This window comes from Branchiostoma floridae, chromosome 8 (genome assembly GCF_000003815.2).
Source record: "Branchiostoma floridae strain S238N-H82 chromosome 8, Bfl_VNyyK, whole genome shotgun sequence".
NCBI lineage: Eukaryota > Metazoa > Chordata > Leptocardii > Amphioxiformes > Branchiostomatidae > Branchiostoma > Branchiostoma floridae.
The window spans coordinates 20467094-20494797 of record NC_049986.1 but is presented as its reverse complement, the minus strand read 5'-3'; the positions used below and the strand labels follow the sequence as shown (position 1 = coordinate 20494797).

Genomic DNA, 27704 nt, shown 5'->3' with positions numbered 1-27704 from the left:
TGTAGTGGTTTTGTGTCAAGTTGAATGTAACAGTTATCATTGTTTTTTTTTATTTCTTCTAGTTCAGTCAGTCAGTCAGTCAGCTCTATATGATAGAAATATAAGTGTGACAGGTTTATCATAACAAGGCTGTTTCCTTAGAAGTGTTTGTTTAGTTTGAAACTTTCAGATGTCGTAAGCAATGTAATTTGTTTGTATTCATCGAGTCAGTTTATGAGAAAGGGAAATCATAATGATAAGGTTGCTAATCTTACTCAACTGAAAATGGGAGAAATCACAACTATTTTAAGAGATATTATTGGCTTGAGGGAGGAAGACCTCCATGGCTTCCAGAGTCATTCCTGTAACATCAAAATGCTTAACATGACTGCCTAGAAGAGGATTTGGACCATAACCAGAATGTTTGTATACACTCAAAACTGTCCAAGAAGGCCAGTCATAGAAGCACTAAAATCTGGTCTATGTACTAGACAGTCTATAAAGACGATATACCTTAAATACTTAAAAAAAAGAAAAATGTCGAAGGGACCACCAGAAAGCCAGCTGCAGGTTACAATTATTAATAGTTATTACATTGGCCAGGACTGAGGTGGTCCTTGTATAGTGGTGATCTTAGGTTTATCAGTAGACTTGTGCTCTGCCTGTTTTTGCCCATTTCCTTGTCGCCATTTTGTCATGTCAAATGAAACCAACGTCTGACTTCAGCTGCCCATATAGTTTTTTTTTCTTCTGTCTCATAATGGACTTAATTACCCACAACTTCTGCCATGTTGGTCAAGACTTACCGAGAAGAAGTATAACGACTGACCTGGGTTTCGATGCCTGAGGATCTGAAGTCTACAGTCAGAAAACTTCTCTTCTTGTTAAAAGTGTGTCTTCAGTGTTCTAGAGTTGTTGGATGGGTTGGAGGTAATGTCTGTATGTTCAACTGCCTGTATGATACATGCTCACAAGCAAGAGCCTGACCTGCAGTTGTGCAATCATGTATACTAACCAATAAATACTTAAAAAGGTGTTTGTTTTGTGCACTTTATACTCGGTCTTCAATTAACATTATATTATGATTATAATAACTAGAAAAGCAGATCTTTCTTACAACATTTGCATTGCAAGGAGAAATAATCCTGACCTCAGACCTCACACCTTTGCAAAATCAGTGTAGCCTAGGTGTCATTACCTGGGTAAACTAGGTGTGGCTTATCCTTACCTGTGATTGTCATTTCATTCCTTTTGGCTGATTTTTGTTATGGGACATTTCCTAATAGGTGCACATTCTGAACAAGAATTCAGAGTTGTTGGTTTTTGTGTTTGGAGCTGAATGTCCATAAATGGTAAAAACCCTCCAAGTCTGAAAAGTTCTCTGTGTGATACTGAGTGTGAAGAGCAGCACCAGCTGTCGTTATTTATCTTTCAGCTCAGGTGTTAATCATTTGATGTGGCCTTGCGTATATGCAGATTAGAAAACTATCATTCCTGGAATGTGACTGTCAGTGTAAGTAACTTACAGACAGTGTACTGAGTTATAAATATGCTTAATATGTCATAGTTGGGCCGCGATAACATTGGATACATGTGTTCCAGACCGGTTGATAAAAACCGTATCACACAGGCTTCCAAGAAGTTCCATCGAATAATTCAAAGTTAACGTACTCTGCCAAAATTTGAATACCTACTAGTAATTCGGACATTGAAATTGCTTCTGTTACAATTTTTGTTTGAGGACACCAAATTTCTAAACTTCTGGCATATTTCTCATCGAAACATGTGTTTTCTCAGGTGGGTATGATATAAATAAAATACAACATGGTGTATTCTGTATCACCCTCGATTTCAGCCCTCCCGCAGGTCGGATCACTTGCAGTGGGCTGGTACCTCGGGCGAGAGATTCTACATGTACACGAGTAGTGGAATCAAACATGGCGATGCCAGCAATTGGGAAAATTATTTTCCAATTAACAAAAATTATACTTTCCATAAGTGTTAACTGTTAAATTTTTCACACATTGTACAAACAGGACTTGTATATTTGATTGTTCTTTTTTTCTGTAGATCCCCAGCCGTTGGAATGTGTTTATTGACAAACTGGAGAGAACAGCTAAGGAGGACTGTCTGCTGTTCTATGAGGGAGAGATGGCAGTTCTGTACAAGGGTCGGGACAACGGACCAATCATACCACAGGAACTGGAGGTGAGGTTACACAATGGACCAATCATACCTCAGGAACTGGAGGTGAGGTTTCACAACGGACCAATCATGTCTGTATCTATATAGCCGGTATAACCGCCCTTCGGCGTAACACACCAGCTTCGCAGGCACGCGGCGCGGCAGCAGCTGGTTATATTACACTGAACGACTCATCACACCTAACTTTTGCACATCTATATGCAAGTGTTCTCTGAAACTATCCAGAGAAGACGCCCCTACTGTGCTTGGTGATAACATATTCCACTCTACAATAGTTCTGGGGAAATAGGAATTTTTGAACACATCAATCCTAGGTTGGTAACTCTGGTACTTGAAAGCATGACTGTTTCTAGTTCGTTTTTGAGCTGGTGTTAGATACTTATCAGTCGGTACGTCCACCAGTTTATTGGTCATTTTGTACATCATACAAAGTCTGGACATTTTCCTCCTGTCTTCAAGTGATGTCCACTGCAGATCTGTTTTCATTTTGGTAACACTAGCATCTCTGCTGTAGTTATTTGTACAGAATCTGGCAGCTTGGTTCTGTACCCTTTCCAGTTTATCTTTGTCTTTCTTTGTATACGGATCCCATACTGTTGCAGCATATTCAAGATTTGGTCTTACCAGTGACGTGTATGCAAGTGATTTTACCCTGGCTGGGCATGCCCACAAGTTGCGTTTGATTACTCCCAGTGTCTGTTTAGCCTTGGTTGTTATTTTGTTAACATGGACACCCCACTTCAGTCCAGTTGTTAATGTAACACCGAGGTATGGGTGGGTTTTTGTGGTTGCTAATGTCTGACCACAGAACTGGTAGGGGGATATATTTGGGGTTCGTTTGTTTGTTATGTGCATGATATAACATTTATCCGGATTGAACTGCATAAGCCATTTCCTTTGCCACTCTTCCAGGGTGTTCAGATCTTTCTGAAGAAGTAGTGAATCTTCCTTTGTAGAGAGCTCTACATATAACAGGCAGTCATCTGCGAACAACCTCACACTTGAATCGAGCTGGTCTGGCAAGTCGTTTATGTACAAGAGGAAGAGCAATGGTCCCAGGACAGTTCCTTGCGGAACTCCAGACGCTACTTTAACTGGAGCTGAGGCCTTCCCTTCTACCACTACAGTTTGCTCTCTGTTCGTTAGGAAAGCCTTTAACCAATTAAGTGTGGTACCTTGAATTCCATAATGCTCTAGTTTTGATATCAGTCTGCTATGTGGGACTTTGTCAAAGGCTTTAGTAAAATCAAGAATTGCTAGATCCACTTGTCTTTTGTTGTTCAGTGCCCCAGCTATGTCGTGTACTGTTAAAATAAGCTGTGTTTCTGTGGATCGCTTTGCTCTGAAACCATGCTGGTAGTCCGTTAGTACATTGTGGCCTTCTAAGTGTTTCATTATATGGCTATGGATAATGTGTTCAAGTAGTTTACAGGAAATACAGGTAAGTGAAACTGGTCTGTAGTTACTGGGGACCGCTCTATCTCCCTTTTTGAAAATGGCGCATACATTTGCATCTCTCCAGTCTTTAGGAATCTCTCCTGTGTCAAGCGATTGTTGGAAAATGTTAGTTAAAACAGGTGCGATTTCACTGGCTGTCATTTTGAGGAACCAAGGAGGTATTTGGTCTGGCCCGGATGCTTTGGATGGATTAAGGCCTTGCAGCATTTTCTCTACACCATAAATAGAAATTTCTATTTGTTCCATAGGAGGGGTGCAGGGGTGCCCAAGAGATGGCATGTCTGTGGTGTCTTCTTCTGTGAATACACTTTTAAACTGTGAACTGAGTGCCTCTGCTTTTTTCTCACTGTCACTAATAATGGTGCTCCCCACCTTTAGAGTGGCTATCCCGACAAGGTCTCTCCTCAGGCCTTTTATGTATGACCAGAATGTTTTAGGTTTGTCAGTTATAGCTTCTCCCAGTATGTTTGCCACGTACTTTGAGTGTGCTGCTCTTATGCTTTTCTGAACTCCTTTTTTTACTTTCTTGTATTTATTCCAGTCTTCCTCTTGTCCTGTTCTCTTAGCTTTATTGTAAAGACGCTGTTTCTTCCGACAGTGCCTTCTTAAGTTGCTGTTAAACCAGGGCAGGTTGTATCTGCTTGATGTCATTTTACTAGGAATATGTTTGTTCATTGTGTGCTTCATTTTGCCTTTGAAGTCATCCCATTTCTGTGTCACTGACATGTCTTTTGTTCTCATGTTAAAGTTTGTTGCATAGTCCTCAAGGTCATTCTTGATAGCCGGCTCGTCAGATTTCGTGCGAATATACACTTTCCTTTTTGGTTTTTTGTTCTGTTTGGGTGCCAAGTTCACGTCCACTAGAACCATGTCATGGTCACTTATTCCCGGAACTACTGCGGTCTTTTCAATTATGTTTGGGTTGTTAACTAAGACTAGGTCCAAGAGATTACCATTTCTGGTTGGTTCCTGAACTGTTTGGAATAGCCCATGGTTATCCACTAAGTGCAGTAGTTTCTGTGCCTGTCCTGTATAGTTCTGAGCATTATCTGTTGTGCTGACATCCCAATTTATACCGGGGGTATTGAAATCTCCAAGAATGATCACATTGTTGGAGTTTATCTTAGTTCCCACTTTATTTATAGAGTTGTCAAGCTCACCCAGACTATTGCCCTGGTCCGACGGAGGTCTGTAGTATGTACCAATCATAAGCGGTTTCTTTCCTGCAAGTTGGGTTTGTGTCCAGATTATCTCACAGTCTGTGTCCAGATCTGGTCTGTGGGTGACAATCAGATCATCCCTGTTTGCCTGAAAAACACCACCTCCTGGGCCAGTTTGTCTGTCTTTACGGTGCACTATGTAGTTGTCAGGGAATATTTCACTGCTTGATATGTTTTCATTGAGCCATGATTCTGTGCCCGCTATTATGTCTGGCTTATAAGTGTCAATGACAGTTGCCAATTCAGCAGTTTTGTTTCGAACACTCTGGCAGTTTACCAGCAGGAGTTTAGCCTTGTTCTTTTTGTGGCCATTACCTCTAGTGTGAGTTTTGCCTTGTTTTGATCTAAGTGGAGTGGATGTGGCCGTCGGTGTGTCACCTGGCAAACTTGTGCTGGAGTTCAGCGTATCAAATGAATTTACTGAATGGAAGCTGTCGTCAGTGATGTCGAACATGTCTGATGCAAAGTTTGGTACGCCGCAGTCACAGCATATCCATGAGTATGATTTGTGGGTTTCTAATACAGTGTATACTTCCGAGCATATCCCAATGCAGTCTTTGTGATACCATCTATTACAGTCATCACAACAAATGACACATTGAGCATTCTGTACAGCCTTGTTACAGCTCCCACAGGGAAACTTCGGTGGTCTAGGCCCTGGGTTCACCTCAACATCTCCACTTAAGAGCAGTATTAGAATCATTGACAACTTTGTACTATCGTTGTGCATCAGCAATTTGTTGCGGCTGAAATAAGTCCCATTCACCCCACTGTGCTTAATCATGAAGGCAAACGTGGCCCAGTTAGAAGTACAGTCAGATCTGAAAGTACATGTGACATTTCCTTCATTTATCTCATGTTTAGTGTTTGGCTGTGATCCTGGTTCGGCTTTGCTGAGCAACAGGCAAAGGGCCAGAAGTATACATGTGCAGTGGAATTCCATTTTGTCGACAGCGACTATTCGAGGTTGTCCAACAATCTCCACACCGTCCGACGGTGCCCGCTGCCCAACAGCGAATACAATACTCAGGATTGTCCAAAAATTTCGCCACACCGTCCGACGGTGCCCGCTGTCCAACAGCGAATACAATACTCAGGATTGTCCAACAATCTCGCCACACCGTCCGACGGTGCCCGCTGTCCAACAGCGAATACAATACTCCGGATTGTCCAACAATCTCGCCACACCGTCCGATGGTGCCTGCTGTCCAACAGCAAATTGCAAACAATTAATACACAAAGTTGTCCGACGATTCGACCCAAGATACGTAAATCAAAATCGTGAGTTCAGATCAAAAACAGTTTGCGTGCCCTCCCATCCTGTACGCAATTCAGATGCAAATCAGGCGGGACACGATCATACCTCAGAAACTGGAGGTAATGTTACATAATAGACCAATCATACCTCAGGAACTGGAGGTGAGGGTACACAATTGACCAATCATACCTCAGGACCTGGAGGTGAGGGTCGGGTCAGGTCATACTCATTTAAGGCCATGAACAGGTATAAAATCACGGTTTGATGGTTGTTAATGCAAGGGGTAGGACAAAGGGCCAATCATTCCTCAGGAGCTATAGAGGTATCAATTTAACTGAGATGACTTACTCAGATATTAACCTGTTTTTAGTGACATTCTTATGATATTTTTGCTCATGTCATAGTCTGCATAGACTGACTGACAGTAAATATTAGGACGTTGCAAAATGTGCTCAAATTACTGTATAATTTGTACCCAGGACTGGCACAATCAGATGTACAACAAGTCCCTGGATCTCCTTCAACATTTGCTATTCGGGTGAGTCTCCACTTTTCCAACATCTAGATCATCACAATGTAGTTTTTTCCTAAGTCATAAGTTTATCAGAACACTACAATACTAATATTCTTCCAACACAAAAATATACACAGATCAAATTTTCGATGTCCACTGTCGCTTTCTTCAGAATCAGTAATGAACAATACATCAGTATTGACCCTGAAGAAAGCCACAGTGGTTGTTAAAAATTTGATCAGTGTATACCTTTGTGTTGGAAGTTTAGTATTGTATTATGTACCAACACAGATGAGCTTCCATTCTATTTTATGAGTGCTCTGATTTGAAATCCCATCAAGTCTCTCTATGCATTCTCACTAACAAAAAAATTGTCAATTTATTAATTAAGAAATCCCCTTTGCTCCTGAACAGATTGGGAGACTCTGTGGAGGTGGCGTCCCTTGACCTTGGCCGTGAGATCCGCAGCAAGTTTGACAAGACTCTGGAGATCAACGACAAGAAGATCAAGCTGAGATGTACAGAGTGGCAGAGGAGACTTGAGGTGGGATAGGATTACACTTTATACATTTGTATAATTTGGCACTCTTTGAAGAAAATGTCTTTTGTATTACATACATTTTATCCACAACATTGAAACTACATTGTGTTTGACAGATCTATAGGACAGCACCCCCCAGGTACAAATGTATTTATTCAAATGATGGCTTTGCACAGTTTAGAAAATGCAGTTCTGGAATTATGCATGGGGTCATTCAATTGGGGATCTCTTAACTGTAGACAGTTTTTTTTAAGATGGAGAATATACAATTTTATATGTGACTTGGCAGAAAAGTACTGAATAATTGCCATCCTGCAAATGGAGACATAAAGAATAGAGAGCTGAAGGAAGTAGCTAAATGTATACAGTCTTAAGTAGCGTAGTAAAGCAGAGACAAAAGAGACTGTGCTTTTCATGATCAAAAGGAGCCCCCTATAGTACAAGCAAGTCTTTTTATAGTAATTTTTCAGTAGTAATTTTTTTCCATCTTAGAATACTAAATATATCAACTTGACAATGTACAGATCTCCCCTAGTCTAAGTAGTTGATTGTTTCATCTAAGAATATAAAGATATAAACTTGTACCATCTCCAGCTTGAGGCCGAGGAGAGACTGGAGGGTGTGCAGCTGCCAACCCGGTCCAGCCTCCTGGAGGAGGAGTTTGTTGCCGTGGAAACCAGCTGCATCAGCAGCTTCCAACAGGAAGTGGGGAAACTGCTGGGGAAGAAGGCTTACAGGAAATACATGGAGCAACTCAAGGTTGGCAATCCCTTTCATATTGTTGTGGGAGAACTGTGGAGGAGGAGGAGTGAGGTACAAACTGTATGATTGTCAACTGTCAGAGAGAATATGTTGAGCAACAAGGTTTGCTGGAAATACATGGAGCAACTCAAAATCGTAAACTCTATATTAAACATGTCTTCATTGGATTGTGATGCAATCTTTAAACTTCAACAACACTTTATCTGCATGCTGATGTAGCTTTTTGTTATCAGAATCGGTACCTGTACCAAAGTGGTATTTCTTGGGTCTGAAGAAAAAAATCATTACAGGTTTTTAAATAGGTTTTGCAGTCATTGCTCTTTTATATTAGGTGTATACAGGCCTTAATTTTTCGTTCCCTTAATTTGTAGGGAAAGCCATGATTTTACGTAGAGTAATACGTATTATGGGTTTCTGAAATCTTTATGCTGAATTTAGCAAAGAGTTGTTGGGACATTCTGAAATGAGACTCACCCTTTGTTTTTCATAAATTCATGTACAGGGCATGTTTCAGTGCCTGGTTAAGCTCGCACCAAGTGCAGGAGTGTTTGATAAACTTGCAAGCCTGAAGGTATCAAAAGGAAACAGATGAAACAAGGCAGGTGCAGATTCCGATGAGAGATCAGTCAACTTATAAGTCTGTTGTGTGTTTAACAGTGTGCTACACACCTGACAGATCATATCACTTCCTGGTTGCCTACAAGACAGAACAGTCATGATATACGCCTTGTCCTGTATAATTCAAACATTTGATGCCAACCTTTACACAAGAAATTACTTTTGGACCACAGTTCTTTGTAAGCCTGACTAAAATAAATAGCGCCCCTATCAGCCGGGCCTAGTTGCCGCTCAGGGAGGGCGTCATTTAACCACAACCAGCGAGGGATTGTGCAAATACAGGCTAAATTTGTAAACTATGTCAAACACAATAGGTTTGAGGCAGATACCTTTCTTAACATGTAGTCAAGCCAATGTTTTTGTTCACGGGCAGCGACTTTGGTAAACAGATATAATGGCGTTGGGCTATTCCATTTCAACAAAGGGAGACGAAGCAAGGAAAATATTTTGTTGATCAAAGTTCTGAAAAATGAGAGTAGAAAATTATGAAGAGGTATTAAAAAAAGTTTTAACACAAAATGTATTGTTCATCCATTGGAAAAAAGAGATTTTTGCCCCTCAATTTAAGTTTTAATACCTTGCAGAGTGGAATAGCCTATTGCAGGCCTGCCTCAGTGAAGTCTGATATGCTGCGTAAGTGAGTGAGTGAGAGAGAGCCTATTGTTTACATGTAACATGATCAACCTTCCCATATATTATGTAAAGCAGGACCTTGCAGCAGATAGGAAATTGCATCGTTCTACGCAACATTTGTTTGTAATGGGGCCAAATAATAATCCTAGAGTATCAAAGTTGGAGGCTAAAAGAATGGGAAGTTGTGCTTTTAAAGCTGTTAGGCAGTACTTAAAAAAGAGACTCCCAACTTATATAAGCCTTATTTGCTGAATAGAAATTGCCAGAAGTGAAAAAGACATTTGTCGAATATATGAGCCCATATATGGTTTTCACTTGCCTTTGTTACTAATTTTAATTAAGAACATCTTTTACCAAGGGGGTACAATTGTGCCCCCTTGAGGACAACCTAGGTTGTTGGCCGAGCCCCTTCCAGGGGGGGCTCCCCACCAGGGCCCATGATGGGATGGTACTTGGTTGGGTCAGCGCTAATCAGCCTAGTCCGGAAGGCTGGCCCGTAAAAATGGGCTAGGCTTCTATCCATGGCCACAGCCTAGGATAATCGGACTTACAACTAAGGAAGTTTTACACAACACAGAAATATGCCAGTTTAACTTTAAATGCAAATAAGTATTGCTGGCAACTCTATGTGTTAAAAATTGCTGTATTGTCATCTTAAACATCGGTGGCCCGAAAATGATGGTGACAAAATGGTGGCGTGCATAAAATAACGTAACAAAGATTGAATTAATTATATTGAAATAAGATTGATATTGATACAGAAATCGACAAGAAAGCATGCCTCAAGATGAATTATACCAACAACATATTAGCAGCCCAAATGGAATGGATCCCTATTTTATATATATCAACCTTTTTGACTGAATGATACATTAACACTGAATCTTCGTTTTTGCAGAGTTCACTACAGAACGTCCACGACAAGTTTGCACTGAGGAACACCAGAATGTTAGAAGACCTGCTGGACCAAGCTGTGCAAAATGCCATAGGTAAAGTCAGACATAGTATATTGATTTTTGCATCGTTAAAAGGCAGTTTTAAACAGTAGGAGAGTCCTGAACTACCAGTACTGTATGACAGATTCATGTAAATAAAGTGGGCTTGACTTTGAGGTATATCTAGCATAGTATAGTACTAGGTCTTTCAATTTCAAATAAAGTTAAACTCCCTTCGAAAGTTAAACTCTCTTTCACAACAAGGCATCATAAAAAAAGTCTACAGTTGTTCTCGATCAATGGAATTCCCTTGTTTGTGTAGCTTAGAACCTAATATGTACTGTATGATTGATCAATTTTGAATTTGCTCTGCTCCTTCCCCAGATGGTTTCCGTGAGAAGGCAGTTATCCCAGACAAGTCTCCCCTGTCCCCTGGTGCTGTGGTCAGGCAGGTGGCAGAGGCAACTCTCACAGCCACTAAGGTATACAATTAGATCTTAATATCACATTTCTATGATCTTAGGCACCCTCACACTCAGGGTTGACAATCGCGGCAAAGCCTATGATATCACCCCTGACAACTCAGCCACAGTATTCGGTTATTAGGGGCGTGGCTTCTAACCAACTGTCAGCCCATCGGAGAGATGGCTTGTTGTAGTCGCAAGTTCGGAAAGGCGCCATATAAGGCGACTCATTAATATTCAAGAGCAAGATAACAGTACCGGCAAAACGTTTCACAGTTCTTTCAGCGTCCAGCCGTCTTTATTTAGGTACCAAATTTAACAACTGTCGGTTCTGTGGGTATAGGTAACCACGGCATCAACGTATACTGACCTAGCATATGAAAAAAAAAAATTACCGTCACACAAAGATAAACAGATCTTTGTGCATGCCGCGCCGTACCATGCGTATGCTGTTTGTTAGAAACTTGCAATCCGGTCGCTGATTGGCCTGCGACAAATCAGGCAAACTCATTAATATTCATAAGCAAGGCACCCCTAATAACCGAATACTGTGGCTGAGTTGTCAGGGGTGATATCATAGGCTTTGCCGTGATTGTCAACCCTGAGTGTGAGGATGGATCTTAGGATGTCAAAGGAGAAGAGGCATGTTCTTCCCATCTAATGTGACTGTGGTAAAATATCAATTTGAATCATAAAACTTACATGCACCTGTATGCAGACGTACATGTACATGTATGTAGACATGTCACAATACAATATCATTAAGTTTTCAAAACTCCTTTATTACTTCTCGGATTCAAAGCATTAATTTAATGATTTTGTCCTCCATAGATCTTTTCAGCAGAAGCCAAGGCAGCTGAAGGAGAAAAAATGTATGAACCATACCAGGCAGTACTGCAGGTGAGATTGTTGCCAACTGTAGATTCATTTACTTTGAAAGTTGCAGTTGTTTTGGTTAGGTCAAGGGAAAGGGAGGTTTCCACTGTGTTTCTATTTTTCAGTGGAAACAATGTTGTTGTTACTGTTACCCAGTGGTAATACAACAGGGACATATTCGCAGTGTCTCAAAAACCATGAAGATAAAACCACCGCAGAGGATCCATGATTTACTGTAAATGTAAAAACTTTTGCGGTGGTTTAATGTTCGCATTTTTCATGGTGACTGCTTCACCGCAAACTTAAAACCATCGCTAACATTTTTCCTTGGCAGTAAGACTACTAGTAAGAGACTACAGTGCATTGTGCTACTGTGAACTTAAAACCACCACGAAAAGTCCTTTGTCCCGCTACTGCAAAATTGAATACCTGCGAACTTAAATGCATTTACAATATTATATTTCTGTCACTGAGATGACTGCTTTGCAGTCAACAAGGTCCAATTAATTTCTTAAGCTGCAGTCATTATTGTACTGAAACCTTTAAGTTAGTAAGTTACCCTTTTGCCTGTTCCAGACCCGTATGTCTGAGGAGCAGGAGAGGTTTGAGGAGGCCAACAGTGAGCTGGTCAGGCTTTTCTGTCTCTCCAAGGTGGGGGCATATCTTTTCCAAGCCTTATAATCCATTAGAAACCAAAGCAATGGCCAAACGGGTAAAGTGTTTGGCTTGCATTCAGTAGGTTGTGATTTTTATTCCTGGCCGAATCATGCCAAGGACTTGGTACACAAAAAAAATGGTACATGCTACTTTCTTTGTTTAGTACTCATCAGCATTGGGAAAGAGATTGTACAAAGTTTTGTGGCCTATGGCTTCTGCAATGAAACGGAGATGTGCGCTACCCTATGCATGGGTGCATAATAACTTCAAGTTGTTATTATCCATTTCAGAGCATCTTGCAGTCATTACATACATTGTACATGTCATGTTATACTATGTATAATACTTAAAATTGTAAAAAAAATACTAAAATGCTTTTTTGATCCCTTCCAGGTCCGTGAGTTGGTTGATGAGTTCAGGAGCAGCACTGGGAGCACTGAGATTATCTTACCCATCAACAGCACAGAGCTGGAAATGAGGTACAGCTAAATCTTAGATAGTTCAGTTCATCCTCGGAGACGTGACACCAGCATCTCCACATGTTCCAGTCCAGCATAATCGAAAGATAAGAATATGGAATAAGTCTTAAAGTTTGCTTTTCCGCTAAGGCAGTTTCATTTCATCAAGTGCCTAAAGTATGAGTATTTTATGAAACTAAATTGACTTATCTGAGTTTTGTTTATCCTTCCAGATTAAAACAGAGCTGGCTCAGAGTGGAGGCTCAGTACAGGGATGCTGAGGCAAGTCAACAATGTTGTATAACTCCCTCCAATATAACTCCCTCCATATCATTGATAGAATAGTCACTTGTTTACACTTGTCACCATTGTTATCTATACCAAATTACTTTATTTTATGTATGACTGTTAAATACTATATTTTCTGTATGTTTCATGTTGCAATTAGCCCTCGGGCAAATAAACTTCAATATAACCTTTTATGATAGTGATATATATATATACTAGAAAGGCCGACATTTGCTTAAGAGCAAATACAGCATATTTCAGCCATACCCCTTCCCACGCAACATTGGACTGTTCCAAATCACCCCTGCGCAAAAATGGAACATCATCTTAACAGTACATTATCCCCCAAAGTGGACTGGTATTGTGAATTGATTCCAGGTAAAAACAGAGCTTGCTTCTATTTTTCAGAAAATGACAATAATCACACCTTCCATTCAGAAAATTTTCATCATGACTGAAAATTGTTGAATTACTTCATGTAATGTCATTAACAATTTTCAGTACGATAACTAGGTGTAAGTTTAAAAAAGTATAAGCTCTTTGTGATGTTGGTACATTTATTATTGCAGTGAACTTTTTTTATTCAAGTAGGGCATACGATTTAATAATTATCAAGCAGGTGCAGGTACTGTAGGAGCGTCTGTTTTCTTCAAGCTGTAAAACTGTTAAACTGTTTTACTTTGTATGCAATCAGCCATCGAGCCTATTCTTATTTTAGTTTAACAACTTCCTGCCAGACCCGGAAGATACGATTGAACCTTGTTCGAGGATTTATTTTCGTCTGTCTGGTCAGTCTGTTCATACCCTGGCGCTGAGAGTGTTTTATTGGGCTGAAACTCTGGCAGTTTAAAGTTACTTACAATTTAAATGTTCAAAGTTTATGTCAAACAACAACAGCACTAGGAAATGTGGCCACTATAGACAGGTGGTCACTATAGAGAAAATGCTGATCTATTGACTAGGAGCCATACGTTACACATGATTTCAGTACACTGATCATTAATCATATAAACATTGCACAGGTAAGCCAATTGTTTACATGTACAAATAAGTTCAAATAATTCTGAAGAGAAATATTGATGAGAAAATAATCATTCTCGCCACTGTCTAACTTATAATTACGTATCAAAACTAAACGCAGATTTTCTAACTAACGCACCTTTCGCCGACTTCATCAAAGGACCGCCGGCTATCAATCAAACACGGCTGTTGATTAGACTTAGAGTTTCAAACAGTCATGTGCTGTGTGCCAGTTGACAGCGAACTTCATGCTACGTGATGTTTTACATTGCTTGGACCTTCTTTCCTACAGCGGTGCTTCTACAAAATATTTAGACTGTAACACTGAGTCCCACATGTTTTATAGAATAGAATTTGACGCAGAACAGCGTTTTTTGCTGGGTATTTTTCTTGAAACATGTCCGTGGGAATATCAGCGAGGCGGCGACGTAGGGATATCAGACCGTCAACAAAAGTCGCACGGCGGCTAACGGCGCAGCGAAGATACTAGCGCTATAAATAAGCGCTTCAACTAAGGATGGCAACCCGTACAATATTTTTGTATACTGTTGAGCTAAGTAAAGTTTGTTGTTTATGAGGTTTTAGTTGTCTTTGAAGGTTTGACCCGAAATATTTTAAAGTCAAACTCGCCCACCTGGGTCCCCCCCACAGTGGCCCTGCCCCTGGACCCCGCCAGGGACATTCGGCGGCCCCCGGACCCCTGTCCGACGCTTTGAAAAAATCCTGGCGAGAAGTCTGTACGGCCTGAGTCTTCAAGTTAACGTATTGTGTGGTCCCGCTTATGAATATTAATTAGCCTTCGCTTTCCTCTTCGCTGATTGGCTGAACCATTAATTGAATTAACTCTTCCTGCTGGCTAGACGCAGGTGCAGATGTCGGCTCTGTGGGGTGAACGTCCGAAAGGTCATGGCATGGAGAACGAAAGAAAACCAATTTCCCCTAAAAAAAGTGCTGTAATTAAGCCTTTTACAGTACTTTATGCCAAAAATTTTGCTTGGATCATTTTACCAACTATCTTATGCCTATCTATACCAAATGTTACTCATACCAGGGTACAGGGGTGCAAAATATACCGTTATAAGACCGTCAACAACAGTCGCACGGAGCTAACAGCGCAGCGAAAATACCATCGCTAGCGTTTCAACTTCGGATAACAAGTTGTAAGTACTGTTAAACTCAGTACCGTTAAAGTTTGTTTTTAGTTGCCTTTGACGGTTTGACCTGAAATAGTGTTACGCTAAACTCCTGAAGAGAAGTTAAATGACTGCTGCGATTATCATAGATATGCCCCTAAGAACTGATACAATATAAAGCCTTCTGAATAGTCTAAAATGCGAGAGCCTTAGGCGGGCTTCGCTCCCCCTGGCGGGAACACTGCTATATACGGGATCATGAGGCCCCGCTTATGAATATTAATTAGCCTTTGGCCTCCTCTTCGCTGATTGGCTAGGTCTTTGATTCAATTAACTCTCCGGCTGACGCGCACAGATGTGGCTCTGTGCGGGGTCACGGAAGGTCACGTCAGGAGGCCAAAAGAAAACAACTTTCCCCTCAGAAAAGTGCCAAAATTAAATTTTACCTGAATCTTGTTACCAAGTATCTAATGCCTATCTATACCAAATTTCAGGTCATGTAATTGTAATACCAGGGTACAGGAGCCAAAAGTGTCCTTTTTTGGTCAAAAATTGGCCAAAAATCTCAAAAATAAGCATTTTCTTGCACTGTACACCAAAAGTGTTATTGAATTTATATGAAGGGATTATCAAGGCACATCTGTGTCAAATTTCAGCTCATTCGGTTGCAATACTAAGGTACAGGAGCCAAAAGTGTCCTTTTTTGGTCAAAAATTGGTCAAAAAATCGCAAAAATAAGCATTTTGTTGTACTCTACACCAAAAGTGTTATTGAATTTATATGAAGGGATTATCAAGGCACATCTCTGTCAAATTTCAGCTCATTTGGTTGTAATACCAGGGTACAGGGGCCAAAAGTGTCCTTTTTTGGTCAAAAATTGGTAACAAAAACGCAAAAATAAGCATTTTGTTGTACTGTACACCAAAAGTGTTATCGAATTTATATGGGGGCATTATTAAGGCACATCTCTGTCAAATTTCAGCTCATTTGGTTGTAATACCAGGGTACAGGGGCCAAAATACACAGTTTTGGTCTAAAATTGACCAAAAAATCTCAATAAAATCATTTTAGAGGCAGATATGAAAAAACTGAGAAAAAAGCATCAAGGTATTGGCCCATTCTACCCCTGTGCCAAATTTCAGGTCATTCGGTCCAGGAACGGCGGAGATGAATCACTTTGAAGATTTGACAGGAGAAAGAAAGAAACATTACGAATACAATATATTTCACCATACTATGTATGGCTGAAATATAATTAAGTCAGCCAGATGCACAGTATATTTCATATTCTACATTCAGATTATTGACATGAAGAATGTAATGTATACATTTTCTATTAGTTTAGACAATGATAATGGTAATAGCAAGCGTTTATTTTTTGTGAAATTCAATTTGTTTTTCTTTCTTGATAATGAACTGTGCTCTCACACCCCCAGGATGACTACTCACTATTCACAGCCTATGATGACGGCATGAAAACTTTACAGGTAGGAGTTTGATTAATGTATATAAATATTATAGTATAGCAATAGTCATACCTACATGTAGTTTTAAAGCCATTAGCAATGATTAAGACCTCAAAATTGGCAAATAAATACATAGTACATCATTTGTCCATTTTCAGCATATTGTATAACTATATTATAAAGCTATGCTGTGACACTTTGCATCTACTTTTGTTTCTTCCTTACAGGAGAGAGTGGAAGAGGTCTACAAGCAGAGGAGACAAGAAAATGTGGAGGCATTTGCAAGAGAAGTATGTGATTGGACCATTATTATACTGGTGGCATAAATGAGTTAGAAACATGTTGTGAGCTACAATGCATGATTGTATATGACTTGAAAGAAGAAGCTAAAGCATAATTTCATTTTGCTTACTGAGTCTTAAACGTTAGTGAACAATAGAAGAAATAAGGCAAAAGCCCTATTATTTGAGACAGGGAAAACACAACATACTTATAGTGCACTCTAACCATTGACATGCTACTTGCCTGGCAATGAAACTTAAACTTTTGTATGAATACATCATCAGATGGGTTTAACCAAACGTCTTTACCAAACAAAAACACTCACTGACAGGTGGATGCTCCTCTGAAGACAGCTCGTGACATCATCAAACTGTCAGCAGACAAATATGACACAGTCTTCAGTGTGACTCAATATGTGAGTATCCTTATTAATTCATATACTGTAACAATCATTTTGTGAACTCCTGTGCATCTTCACACCATAGGTTAAAAAGTATGATGATTCTTCAAGTATTGCAGCTTGTCTATCATCTCTATGGCTTGCATTTTTTACCAAGCACACTAGGTCACCCCAAGCACACTAGGTCACCCCAAGCACACTAGGTCACCCCAAGCACACTAGGTCACCCCAAGCACACTAGGTCACCCCAAGCACACTAGGTCACCCCAAGCACACTAGGTCACCTTCTTGAGAAGTAGTCTCCTTGTTTGTTGGGTTGTTTAATATGAAGAGGTTTGATGCTTGAAGCTCCTGCATACACTAAGCAGCCTATAGCCTGAGGTCCCCATGCATCCTAAATGGCATAATTTATACAATCCCCTACAAGATGATGATGTCTTAGATGGGACCAGCCCTAGGATCAAACCATCAGAATTTGATCCATGTGGCAAAACAGTAGAATTGTACTTCAACTTGTGCCACAGGGACATTACGTTTGAATCTGGCAAGGAAAAGATTTGTAAAAAATATTCATTTGTAAAAAAGTTTTTCTTGCTGTTTTTCTTGTAGATCCGCCAGGTTTGCCTGCTGCAGTTAAACCAGGGCCAGCCCAAATACTGGCACCAGGAGCTGAAGGCCAGCATCATCGACCACTTCATCCAATCAGAGAAGGACATCCAGAGAATCATCCAATCACGGCAGGGCTGGTGGTCAGCTGTAGTTGGGTTCTTCCAGTGGTTGCTATGGATATTTAGAATAGATGTTTTATAGCTTTACTATCAACAAATCAGAAGGGAGTTGCATTTGGTCAACCAATCACAGGGGCGCTGGTGGTTAGCCATAGCTAGTTCTTTTAATGGTTGCTATGGATATTTAGAATACTTAGATGTTCTGTAGCTTTATTATCAACCAATTAGGAGATAGTTGCATTGGATTAGCCAATCAGAAAAAGCCTAATTGTCAGCCATTGTTGGGTTCTTCCAGTTGTTGCCATATAACTTTAGGATGTTCTGTTACTTTACTGTCAGCCAATCAGGGAAGACTTGGTGTTGCATGTTATGCTAGCTGTATAAATGTTTGCACTTTTGTTGTACTTTATTTGTTGCTTTTCAAGTTGCCCCCTGCTAAATCATTGAGAAAATATAAAGATTGTGGAATCATGGCTTACTTGGTAGAGGTAGCAATATTCGATTACATACTGGCAGCTATAGAAAATTAAGAAAAATATACATATACCTGCATCCATCTAAAGACTGAAGTATGGAACATTTGCAGGCCAAATTTGTTCCAGTTTAAAGTAACCTCCTCAATTTTTTTTGGAAAATGATTGCCACAGAGTAAAATTCTGAAGATGGAAAATTATCTGCAAGTTGCATACCTCTATGAAGAAGATTGATGTTACAGTAGTTTTATATTAGTTGATTTATGATATTTCAACATTTTGTTACCTTATATTATATGATTACTAGCCTAAGCTACATCCATTTCATACTTGTTAGACAGGTCCTTTTTATATGACATACATAACTATGCATGTGCATTTACTAAAAATCTATTTTTTGTATTGTTGCAAATACTTGAATGTATAGTTTGCATTTAAAAAGTATATAAAACGAATCTTTAAGTATGAGGAAAACTTGATATTTTGTTGCATAGTTTGTGCCTTTAAGTTAGATATTTTGATGCTGTCGTGCAATTGAGCTTTAATAAAGACATTGAAGATGGTTGTGGTAATGATGTTGTATAGCTTATTTGTCCACAAAGTTTCAAGTTCTCTTTAACTATGCATGAGGCTGTCTATGTCAGTATGTGGCTGAAACAAGAAGTAACTGGACGAACAATATGAAGTGCCAGACGTCCCAGGCTTGACAATTGTTCTGCCGTAGTTCTCGCAGCTGAAAGTTTCTAGACGTTTTTGCCGTTGGGTCATTTTGCTGCCAAGGGGATGTTGACCTTAGTGTTAATGTTTACCCTAATCCATAGCCTTAACCTATAACAATTGGTGTTTATAGCATCAGTAGTCTAGTGATTCGTAGAAACTTAGCTTTCCAATTGTAAATGTATGCATGTGACAGCAAATTAGTTGATGCGAAGCGTCTTTTTTAGATATACACTTTGTGGCGAGTCACAAAGAAGACGTTTTGCGCGGGAACCTGGAGAGACGAAATGGAGTGACGTCATAACTGGTGGGCAGGTCCAGGACCATCTGACACAGGAGCTGTCCCACCACAGGGGCCGCCATGAAACCGTGTCCTGGGGAAACATGCACGAACACTTTACCACAGGGGCGACCGGGCGCCATGAAACTGTGCCCTTAAGAATATAACAGAACGACACAGAACGTCACACAGAAGAAAACGCCATACAAGTACATCATTAGAATTACAATTATGAACAAATTTACCTGAAAATCCGGTACCGAAAACGATGTTGGAATGGGAAGGATATCTGTCCAGGATGAAATTCCCATCCGGTGTGTTCTGCAAGTATATTGGCAATTTAAACGCTTGATCATAAACATTTATGGTGCGCAAATCGGTTGGTAATCTGGCGCGTTCAAAAGCAGCAACTAAGCAAGCTATCTTCGGAACACAGAGGGTCCGTGTGACTTACACCTATCACTTTTAGGAAGTTCTTTGTTCGTTTGAGCTTTGAGAGACAATTAAGCACGTCGAAGTGGCTGCGTTGAACTTTTGCAAGTCGCTGAAAAAGAGGACATCCATGAATGTACACATAATTGCATGGCTTGAGTCCTCAAGAACGGAGAGATAGGCTTGAGCGACAAAATAAATCTTTGCGATACGTCGATAAAGTTTAGACATTCATGTAATAAGATGCGCCATATAGCAATTACACAAGCAACTGGATATAATTTTGGAAACGGTTAGACGTCTGTGATACAACAAGACATTTTGCATTAGTGTCACTGACGAAAGATAACGGATGTTATCTGAAACGTCTGGCGTTTCCAAAATCATATCCAGTTACTTCAGTTTCTTGAAAAAAAATAAAGGTCATAGATGACTTACAGAAGAGAATCTGCAGACGTCACTTACCGTATACATGCACCTCTCCACCACACACGGTTGGTTCTCAAAGTCTGGGAAATGTTTGCTGACGTAGTCCTTCAGGAAGGCCTGGTCCGCCGCTAGCTGTGCGGCCATGTCCGCGTCCCGTCGGTCCGGGTGGGCGGTGTGGCCCCGGTCGGTCCCGCCCTGCTGACTGAAGCTGATCTACCGGTAATAAGAATGGGAAATGTTACAAAGATGATCAAAGACGTAATCATGCTGTATGTGTAGAAGAGAGAGACTCAGTGAGAGAACAGGTCGGAGAGTCAGTATGACGTCCCGTCTGTCCGAATGAGCAGTGTGGCCCCGGTTGTTCCCGCCTTGCTGGCTGAAGCTGATCTGATGGTAAAGTATGAGAAATATTGTTTAAAGATGTTATGGTCAGGTATATATCTATTTATGTGTAGAAGATGGCACAGTTTGAGGGAGATCAAGACAGGACAATAGTTTCACAACGTCCGTGTCCCGTCTGTCGGGATGGGCGGTGTGGCCCCGGTCGGTCCCGCCCTGCTTGCTGAAGCTGATCTGATGGTATAAAAGCATGGGAGACATCGTTACTGTGACCACAACAATTTTATAGAAATGTAACGTTGTTGATCAATGTGTACAAGATGAGAACTGTTTGGGGGAGGGAGATCATAGCTGTGCGGCCATGTCCGCGTCCCGTCGGTCCGGGTGTGCGGTGTGGCCCCAGTTGGTCCCGCTCTGCTGACTGAAGCTGATCTAATGTGAATGAGGGATTTGATAAAGACGATCAAAGATTAAACGTAACCATGATCGAAGATAGAGGGAGAGAGCAGCGCTGAGAGAGTAATGTGGCCTTGTCCTGTCGAGATGGGCGCTGAGGCCCATCGGTCCTGTCCTGCTGTCTGAAGCTGATCTTTACGGACAGCTGTCAGGGATTTGATGGTATAGATGGGAAGATGTATGAAACAAAAGAATAATCACATGGAATGATATAGATGTATGTGTAGAAGCTACTGGTAGACATTGCTTGGGGGAGTGAAAGAGGGCAAGACAAGAGCCTTTAATTTGCGACCGTATTTTAGCGTCTGGCGAGTCTAGGTGCGCGGTGTGTCCCCTGTCGGTCCCGCCCCGCTGGCTGAAGCTGATCTGATAGCAGAACATGTATTGAGAGATGGAAAGTACTTATCTTATACAAATGAATCAATAACGTTACATCATTCCATAAGAATGTTATATAAATGTAACATTATAGATTTAGGTGTAGAAGATGGGCGATGTCGTTTTTCCAATACTGTGGTGAAAAGTTCCACTACGCAATTGATAAGTGTGCGACAGAAAGATGCTTAAATGCTTTCCTATGTCATCAAATCAGGAAAACCAACAAACGAATGAAAGTTAACCACTTAACACACCTTGATGGTGTCTGGATGTTCCAGGGACGGAAACGCGCCAACTTCGCTGTCGTCATCAAACAGGCACGGGAAGTCGTCACGAACGGATATGGGCTCACCTTGCGACTTTCTCATGTACAGCAGGTTTATCGGCATCACCTTTGAGTTGATATTTTTCACAAAGTCAGAGAGTAAAACATAGATTGGGAGGCTGGTAAGCCTATTAAAAGGGTAATGAATTAAGTAATTAGACAAATACACTCATAAGAACGTCACGTAACTTTTCTGTCAGTTGATCAATAAATGAAGAAATTATGGACGGCCTGGAAATTCATGAATGATAAGCCAGTCATAATGAAGGGTACTTGCAATGTATAATGTGACCGAAAAGGTTAAAAAGTTCCAGTTTCTTGCATTGGATGGCAAGCTATCATAGTGTATACAGCCTATTCACTGTTCAATATCAAATCACACATTTGTATCAATATGTCACTGACCATTCTCAGAAAAGAAATTTGTGGTGCGGTCACCTGTAATGGAGGATGTAACCCAACCCCTGCTAAGACGTCACCAGCCCAGGGGCCGCAGGTGAGAACCAATCGGCGGGTGCGATATGTACCACGTGACGTGCTCAGCGTGATGACGTCACCAGGTGTGATGGTCTCCACCTTCACCCCATCCCGGATGACTCCACCCTTCTGTGAGAACACTTCCTGGGAACATAGAGAACGATAAAAGCAAATGATGAAGACTTCAGGCTAAAGTCATCTTTGAGTCCACTGCCCTGTAGGGATGATGTCTTCGTTTAGCTAAAATTTCCTGATGTAAATTTAGTTGTTTAACTTTTTCAGGAGAGTATGTGGCATTCGTCGCTTACGCTTTATCGGCCACCTTCCTTTTAAATCCTAGTTATTAGTGAAAGAAAACAGAGAATTCCAAGTTCAATGTAAGAACTTTATTCTCCGATGACATACCAAACTGGTGAAGTTGTTCACCGCACCTCATTAATCTAAGACTTCTGACAAAAGCGCAGATACAGACGCTGTGCACGCTTGAGCGACGAAGCCTACGATTCACCGAAATAGGAACAGCAGCGTGCAATACGTATACATGATTCAATTATATTGACTTAAAAGTATAGAAATCCATTGATCAATGGAAAAATGTGTGGAATTTCTTTTGACGGACAATGTTCAGAATATCCCATTTCTGAATCTGTCTAATAACATAAACTGGAAAACCAATGATGGTGTAAAATTGAAAAAAAAATTAGAGAAAGAAACTTTTCTACCTGTAAACACTTGATGGCTTTATCCGCCCTGATCTGCGCCCCCTTCTCGTCCACAAGCCCGGTAAACCCCACCGGGTAATGCAACGCGGGGAAGTCGGCCCGGAGAGCGGGTCCGCCCGCCAGTCTGTGCGGCAGGCCCGCGGTCTGCAGGGTACGGGCTTTGGAGCGGACACCCTCCACGGTCCTATCGGCGACTACCACGAACGGCTTGGGACTTTAAAACAGTCACATAGCAATGTTTTTGTTACTTCGTATTCAATATGGCAGATTTAGATATGTTCATTTTAAAAGCATGTAAGAAATATTTCGTACGTGATCAAGACAAGAGAAAGCAACTTTACTACAGTATGAAGAGTCTAAAGAACATTCAGACATTCATCTTAAGATTACGTAAAGGTTGATAGGAAATGTTAGCTTTCAGGCACTCGATAGATTTTAAGTTTATTTTTTTACTTATTAGAATTGCAAATTAGAATTGCAAATGTTAGGTTTGACAATGTGAAAATTCAAGCGTCCGAAACTGCCCGGACGGCGTCTACAAGCGTCCAATGGCGTCCGAGCGCGTTTCAGACGTTCTGGACGCGTTCATTGCAGTCCGAAACGGCCGCGGACACATCGTGAGCGTCCGTGCCGTTCTGTCAGTTTTTATGGTGAACGCCCGAACGGCTGAAAGACCTTCCATTGCCGTCGGAGACGGCCACTGATGGGGCTATAAAATACTTAGTCACCCGACGCCGGCAGACGGCTGCGTCTTTTCTTATGATCCCCACGGGAAACATGACGTTTTAACTTCTGCACATGCGCCAATTTCAGCGGGTGAATTCGAATTTCAGACCGTTGAACACTCCGGCGGTTGCAGGACTTATGTTCAGAAGGTGACTATTTCTGTGGATTTCATGTACGTTTGTTAAATTTTGCGCACTTTTGGACCAAGGACTTCACGTCTAGACGTAGCAGCTGATGTTTGTACGACATTGTGCTGAGGTTGGGTTTACGGCGATGACTGTATGTCCGTTATTTATACTAAAAAGAATGTACAAAAATTATTTGTCGTGCGCCGACAAGGGGGAAAAAATTATACTACTTACTCGAAGCAGCAAACCTTGGACAGGAGAAATCACAGATGTGACAGACGTCAAAAGAAGCAGCGGTTCTTCCGTTAGCTGATTGTCGATACTTTGCAGGCGCCGGTAAGTGAATACTTCGCATTTTATTCTAACTTTTTGTACATTCATCTGTTGCAAAGTTTACCGACGACTTGTTGTTACGGGTGCCCTCCCCACATACGCGAAGAAAAAATTATGATAAAATTTAGGATCTTGTTTTGATGCCACAAAATAAAAAGAATTATGAACACGTTGTAGAATACTTGTAAAAAATATCTGTTGTTTCTATTAAGAATGATAATGCTGTTAAAATGTAGATTTAGACAACAGATAATGAGATAGCACCTACCGATTTTGCCGGTGCCAATCAAAATCTTAGTCGGCTCTTCCAACTACTTGGGGTTAGGAACTTATGAAACGGAAGACTTTATTTCGCTACCTCGAAATAAAAAAAAATGACTTATGATCTTTGTAGAAAATTTAACGTTATTTCACATTTATATATCCAGTCTTTAGCAAATACTGGTGCAATTAAAATTTACGATAGAAAATTTCAAACGTCCTGTATTTACCCTTGATGTTATGTGGGCTCGTCCATTCTGATGTAACTTTTCGGCACGGCGGCACAGAAAGCCGCGGACACGATTGAAGGCCGGATTGAATTTCGTACATGTAGCAAAGTTGATTAAACGCCGCGGAGTACGTGTAAACAATTTACGAAGAAATTTGTTCAAGTTGTGTTTGATTTTAGCTAAACCTGACGGCCCGGTGGTGGGTGGTCTTCTACAATTCACTGCCTGGCTGAATATTTGTTTGTTTGGTATGCGGGAACGCTTATCCCTAGAGGCCATAAAATCATAGCCGTGACCGGACGCCGTCAGAAACGGCGTCCGGACAGCCGTCTGCACACGTTCCAAATTAAATGCACCGGCCCGTTATGAGTTTCTACTGTACTGCCTGACTAACTAAAACTGTGTCTTGAAGAAAAAATATTTTGCTAGGAGTTTGGCCCAGATATTAACCTTTAATAATATAGCGATGACTGCCTCTTGGCCTTTCATTCCATTTTCTGTCGAATTTTACGATCTGTACCCCCCGTGGGAAGGCGTGGTGGAGGCTACCGCCCGTACCAGCGGCCTGGATTACGCCGTTTATGCCCGTCGCAATCGGCGTCCGATCCGTCCCAGCAGCCTGGATTACGTCATTTACGTCCGTCGCAATCGGCGTCTGGTCCGTCCGCAGAGACGTCTGTTCCCAGCGGGGGGCCCGCCCGACGGAGCGCGGGAGCGTCCGGCTGCCCGCTTTCAGACGCCGTCTCGGACGTCCCGAACGTCCGACCGGACGCGTCTAAAGTGCCAATCTAGACGCGTCCAAGCGTTTATTATGCCGTTCGGACCGTCTTGGACGTTTCGTCGGGCGTTCAAAAGCCCGTCCCATGCCGTCCGCCGCCGTAACCGTCCAAAGCGTCCCAATAATTTAAGACGCCTTGGACGGTTGTCGCAAACGGCGTTTCGCCGTCTGAGACGCTTGAATTTTCACAGAGGATGTCATTCGGTGCAAGTGGACGGTGACGTTTTAGGAAACGTGCATGTTAGTTGATGCCACAATTTCAGCTTCATTGGGAACGTCTTGGAATAGGGGTTACAATTTGACAACTTCAAATTGAAACATTGGACATCGACTTACACAATTAGCTTGACGCCAGTCTTGTCCTGCAGCTGTTCCCACATACTGATGGACTCGGTGACAATGTCGGCCATGTAGGCGAGCTGTTCCCGGTACGCGCGCCGGATCACCCGGGTACCGCCCACCGAGCTGCCCCTGGTGTGCGGGAGGGTGAACTGGGACGGGTGTCCATGATTACAAAAATATAAAATAATTCTTGAAATAAAAAATTAATGAAAAAAAAAACAAAACAAGAAGGGAGGTCATATTTGCAAACAAACATTATGACCCATTATGTTTTAGCCTGGGTACCATCCTACTTCTGCCGGGCTATCTTAAGGGTAGCGAGTGTAAGGAGCCACGGTAGAACTTGAAATACCCAGGCTAATAACGTTTACCTTCACATGCCTAACAAACTACTGCCCTGCTTATTCCTACTCCCACATGAACACATCCAAACATAAGGTGACCAGCCCCTCCAGCTTTGTCCTGCCACTTGCTACATGATGCAGTCGACTACTACAGTTTGTTATCTCCTTTGCAAGTAACCATGGTGACAGCTGTCTGAATCAGGTCATTGACCTTGAATATTTGTTTCGAGAAGTCTTCAAGAAGTCAGGTAGAAGAAGAGTAATTTAAAAACAAAACGTTTGACTTCTCTTCCGTGACGGGTTAAAATACTCACAAGAGGGGCACACAAACGTAGTCACGTTCAAGACCGTTTTCATCAGTACCATCTAGTGACGTGGGATAGCTACTGCCGGGACGGGGGGCGATACATGTACAGACTTCTAGCATCCTTTGACGAATTGCTGACGTCACATGTACACGTGTATGAAGTGTTGAGCGATTCAGTGATGATTTCTGACGTGCATCTTTGACCTACTAACACGGCGGAGACATACATACATACACACAAACGCTACTCCAAATATAACTTTCTTGGCGAACGTAATAATACTGCCTCTACCAGACTCAGCTACGCTGGGTATTAGAGGGAGAATAATTTTCTGGGGATTATGCTACTAGAGGGTTCGGTCGGCCGCGTAAAATTAGACTGACTGAAATGTCATGGCAACCTATTTGACCAAACTCTTCTCTTTTTTTTCGACCCAGCTGACACGTCTGCCTGGAGACTATAGTCTCTATACAAATAAACTAATGGTCGATTAGAACATTTAAATAACCAAAACAGCCGGTCAAACAACACTTTAAAGTCAGTTACAAATCAGGTCCTTCTGGTGGCGTGACATTATCAGTCGAAGGTTAATCAATAACCCAAGACGGAACGTGTACGTGCGGAGTCGTACGTACCTACAGTTAACCATTACCCAAGATAGGACTAACCAAAGCGTCATCAAAGCGTACCTGCTCCAACAGCAAAGTCCGGACGCCTCTCTCCACAAGTTGCAAGGCTGTGGCGGATCCCATGACACCGCCTCCCACCACGATACAGCCCCAAACTTCGTCTGCGTCCGTCATTGCCAACTTCAAGTCCGTTGCACTTAAGCAACTCAATATAATTACACTTTGTTACACCACTGCCACAAAGTATTGCAAGATTCAACTCGACCGTAAATTGTGACTACTTTGGCGACATATGCATAAATAAGGCTCTAGACGAAACTAGAACGAAAGAGGAAAGTCTAAAGTTATGTTTGCACATCAAGTAGATGTCCGGGTCATTGATCGGGTCATTAAAGTTCAGTCTTTTCTTCATCGGAACTAACATCCTACACCAACTATAGGTCTCTACCAGACTAACTATGCTGGCAATAGGGAGAATAATTTGCCAGAGGAGTTTGGCCACCATAGGGTAAAATTTGCTCGTGGACTGACTCTCCCAGCCAACCATACCATTTAACCTATTTTTGTCGAATTGACCCTCATGAAGGCCTGGTGGAGGCTAAGCAAAAGAATAACCAAACCAAACGTTTGTAAAAACTGTGGTGATTTGATATCCATTACAGGACATGCTTAACTAGTTAAATATCTGCAACTGTTGGCTTA

The 27704-nt window shown here is 41.5% G+C and overlaps 2 protein-coding genes across 3 annotated transcripts; one reads left to right on the top strand and one right to left on the bottom strand.

Moving 5' to 3' along the window:
- The first annotated feature begins 2042 nt into the window (after nucleotides 1–2042).
- On the top strand, nucleotides 2043–18044 carry LOC118421518. Of its 2 annotated transcripts, none has more exons than XM_035828833.1 (14): nucleotides 2043–2187; nucleotides 6600–6658; nucleotides 7049–7178; nucleotides 7770–7934; nucleotides 10087–10177; nucleotides 10508–10605; nucleotides 11419–11487; nucleotides 12040–12114; nucleotides 12514–12599; nucleotides 12812–12860; nucleotides 16456–16506; nucleotides 16713–16775; nucleotides 17099–17182; nucleotides 17777–18044. In XM_035828833.1, exons 1-14 carry the CDS (start codon nucleotides 2131–2133, stop codon nucleotides 17975–17977), a joined length of 1278 nt encoding a protein of 425 aa, XP_035684726.1. In that variant the 5' UTR covers nucleotides 2043–2130; the 3' UTR covers nucleotides 17978–18044. The 2 variants fall into 2 exon arrangements, with proteins under 2 accessions (XP_035684726.1, XP_035684725.1); XM_035828832.1 differs by having other exon boundaries at nucleotides 2043–2229.
- Nucleotides 18045–19331: 1287 nt separating this feature from the next.
- Nucleotides 19332–27176, bottom strand: LOC118421885 (peroxisomal sarcosine oxidase-like). The gene is made up of 8 exons (XM_035829391.1): nucleotides 27063–27176; nucleotides 25716–25870; nucleotides 22924–23137; nucleotides 22163–22390; nucleotides 21654–21791; nucleotides 20263–20439; nucleotides 19611–19686; nucleotides 19332–19459 (listed from the first exon to the last, which is right to left on the bottom strand). The coding sequence occupies exons 1-8, from the start codon at nucleotides 27174–27176 to the stop codon at nucleotides 19332–19334; spliced, it is 1230 nt and encodes a 409-aa protein (XP_035685284.1).
- Between the last annotated feature and the right edge of the window lie 528 nt (nucleotides 27177–27704).

What these genes read in the sequence shown, in the direction of transcription:
- LOC118421518 (XM_035828832.1), top strand. Translation starts at nt 2,131, where the DNA reads ATGGCAGTTCTGTACAAGGGTCGGGACAACGGACCAATCATACCACAG. An exon ending in CAACTCTCACAGCCACTAAG is followed by an intron (nt 10,606 to 11,418) that starts GTATACAATTAG and finishes TGTCCTCCATAG; the next exon opens with ATCTTTTCAGCAGAAGCCAA. An exon ending in AGCACAGAGCTGGAAATGAG is followed by an intron (nt 12,600 to 12,811) that starts GTACAGCTAAAT and finishes TTATCCTTCCAG; the next exon opens with ATTAAAACAGAGCTGGCTCA.
- LOC118421885 (XM_035829391.1), bottom strand. Translation starts at nt 27,176, where the DNA reads ATGACGGACGCAGACGAAGTTTGGGGCTGTATCGTGGTGGGAGGCGGT. An exon ending in ACTGGCGTCAAGCTAATTGT is followed by an intron (nt 23,138 to 25,715) that starts GTAAGTCGATGT and finishes ACTGTTTTAAAG; the next exon opens with TCCCAAGCCGTTCGTGGTAG. An exon ending in TTTCGGTACCGGATTTTCAG is followed by an intron (nt 19,460 to 19,610) that starts GTAAATTTGTTC and finishes ATGTTTCCCCAG; the next exon opens with GACACGGTTTCATGGCGGCC.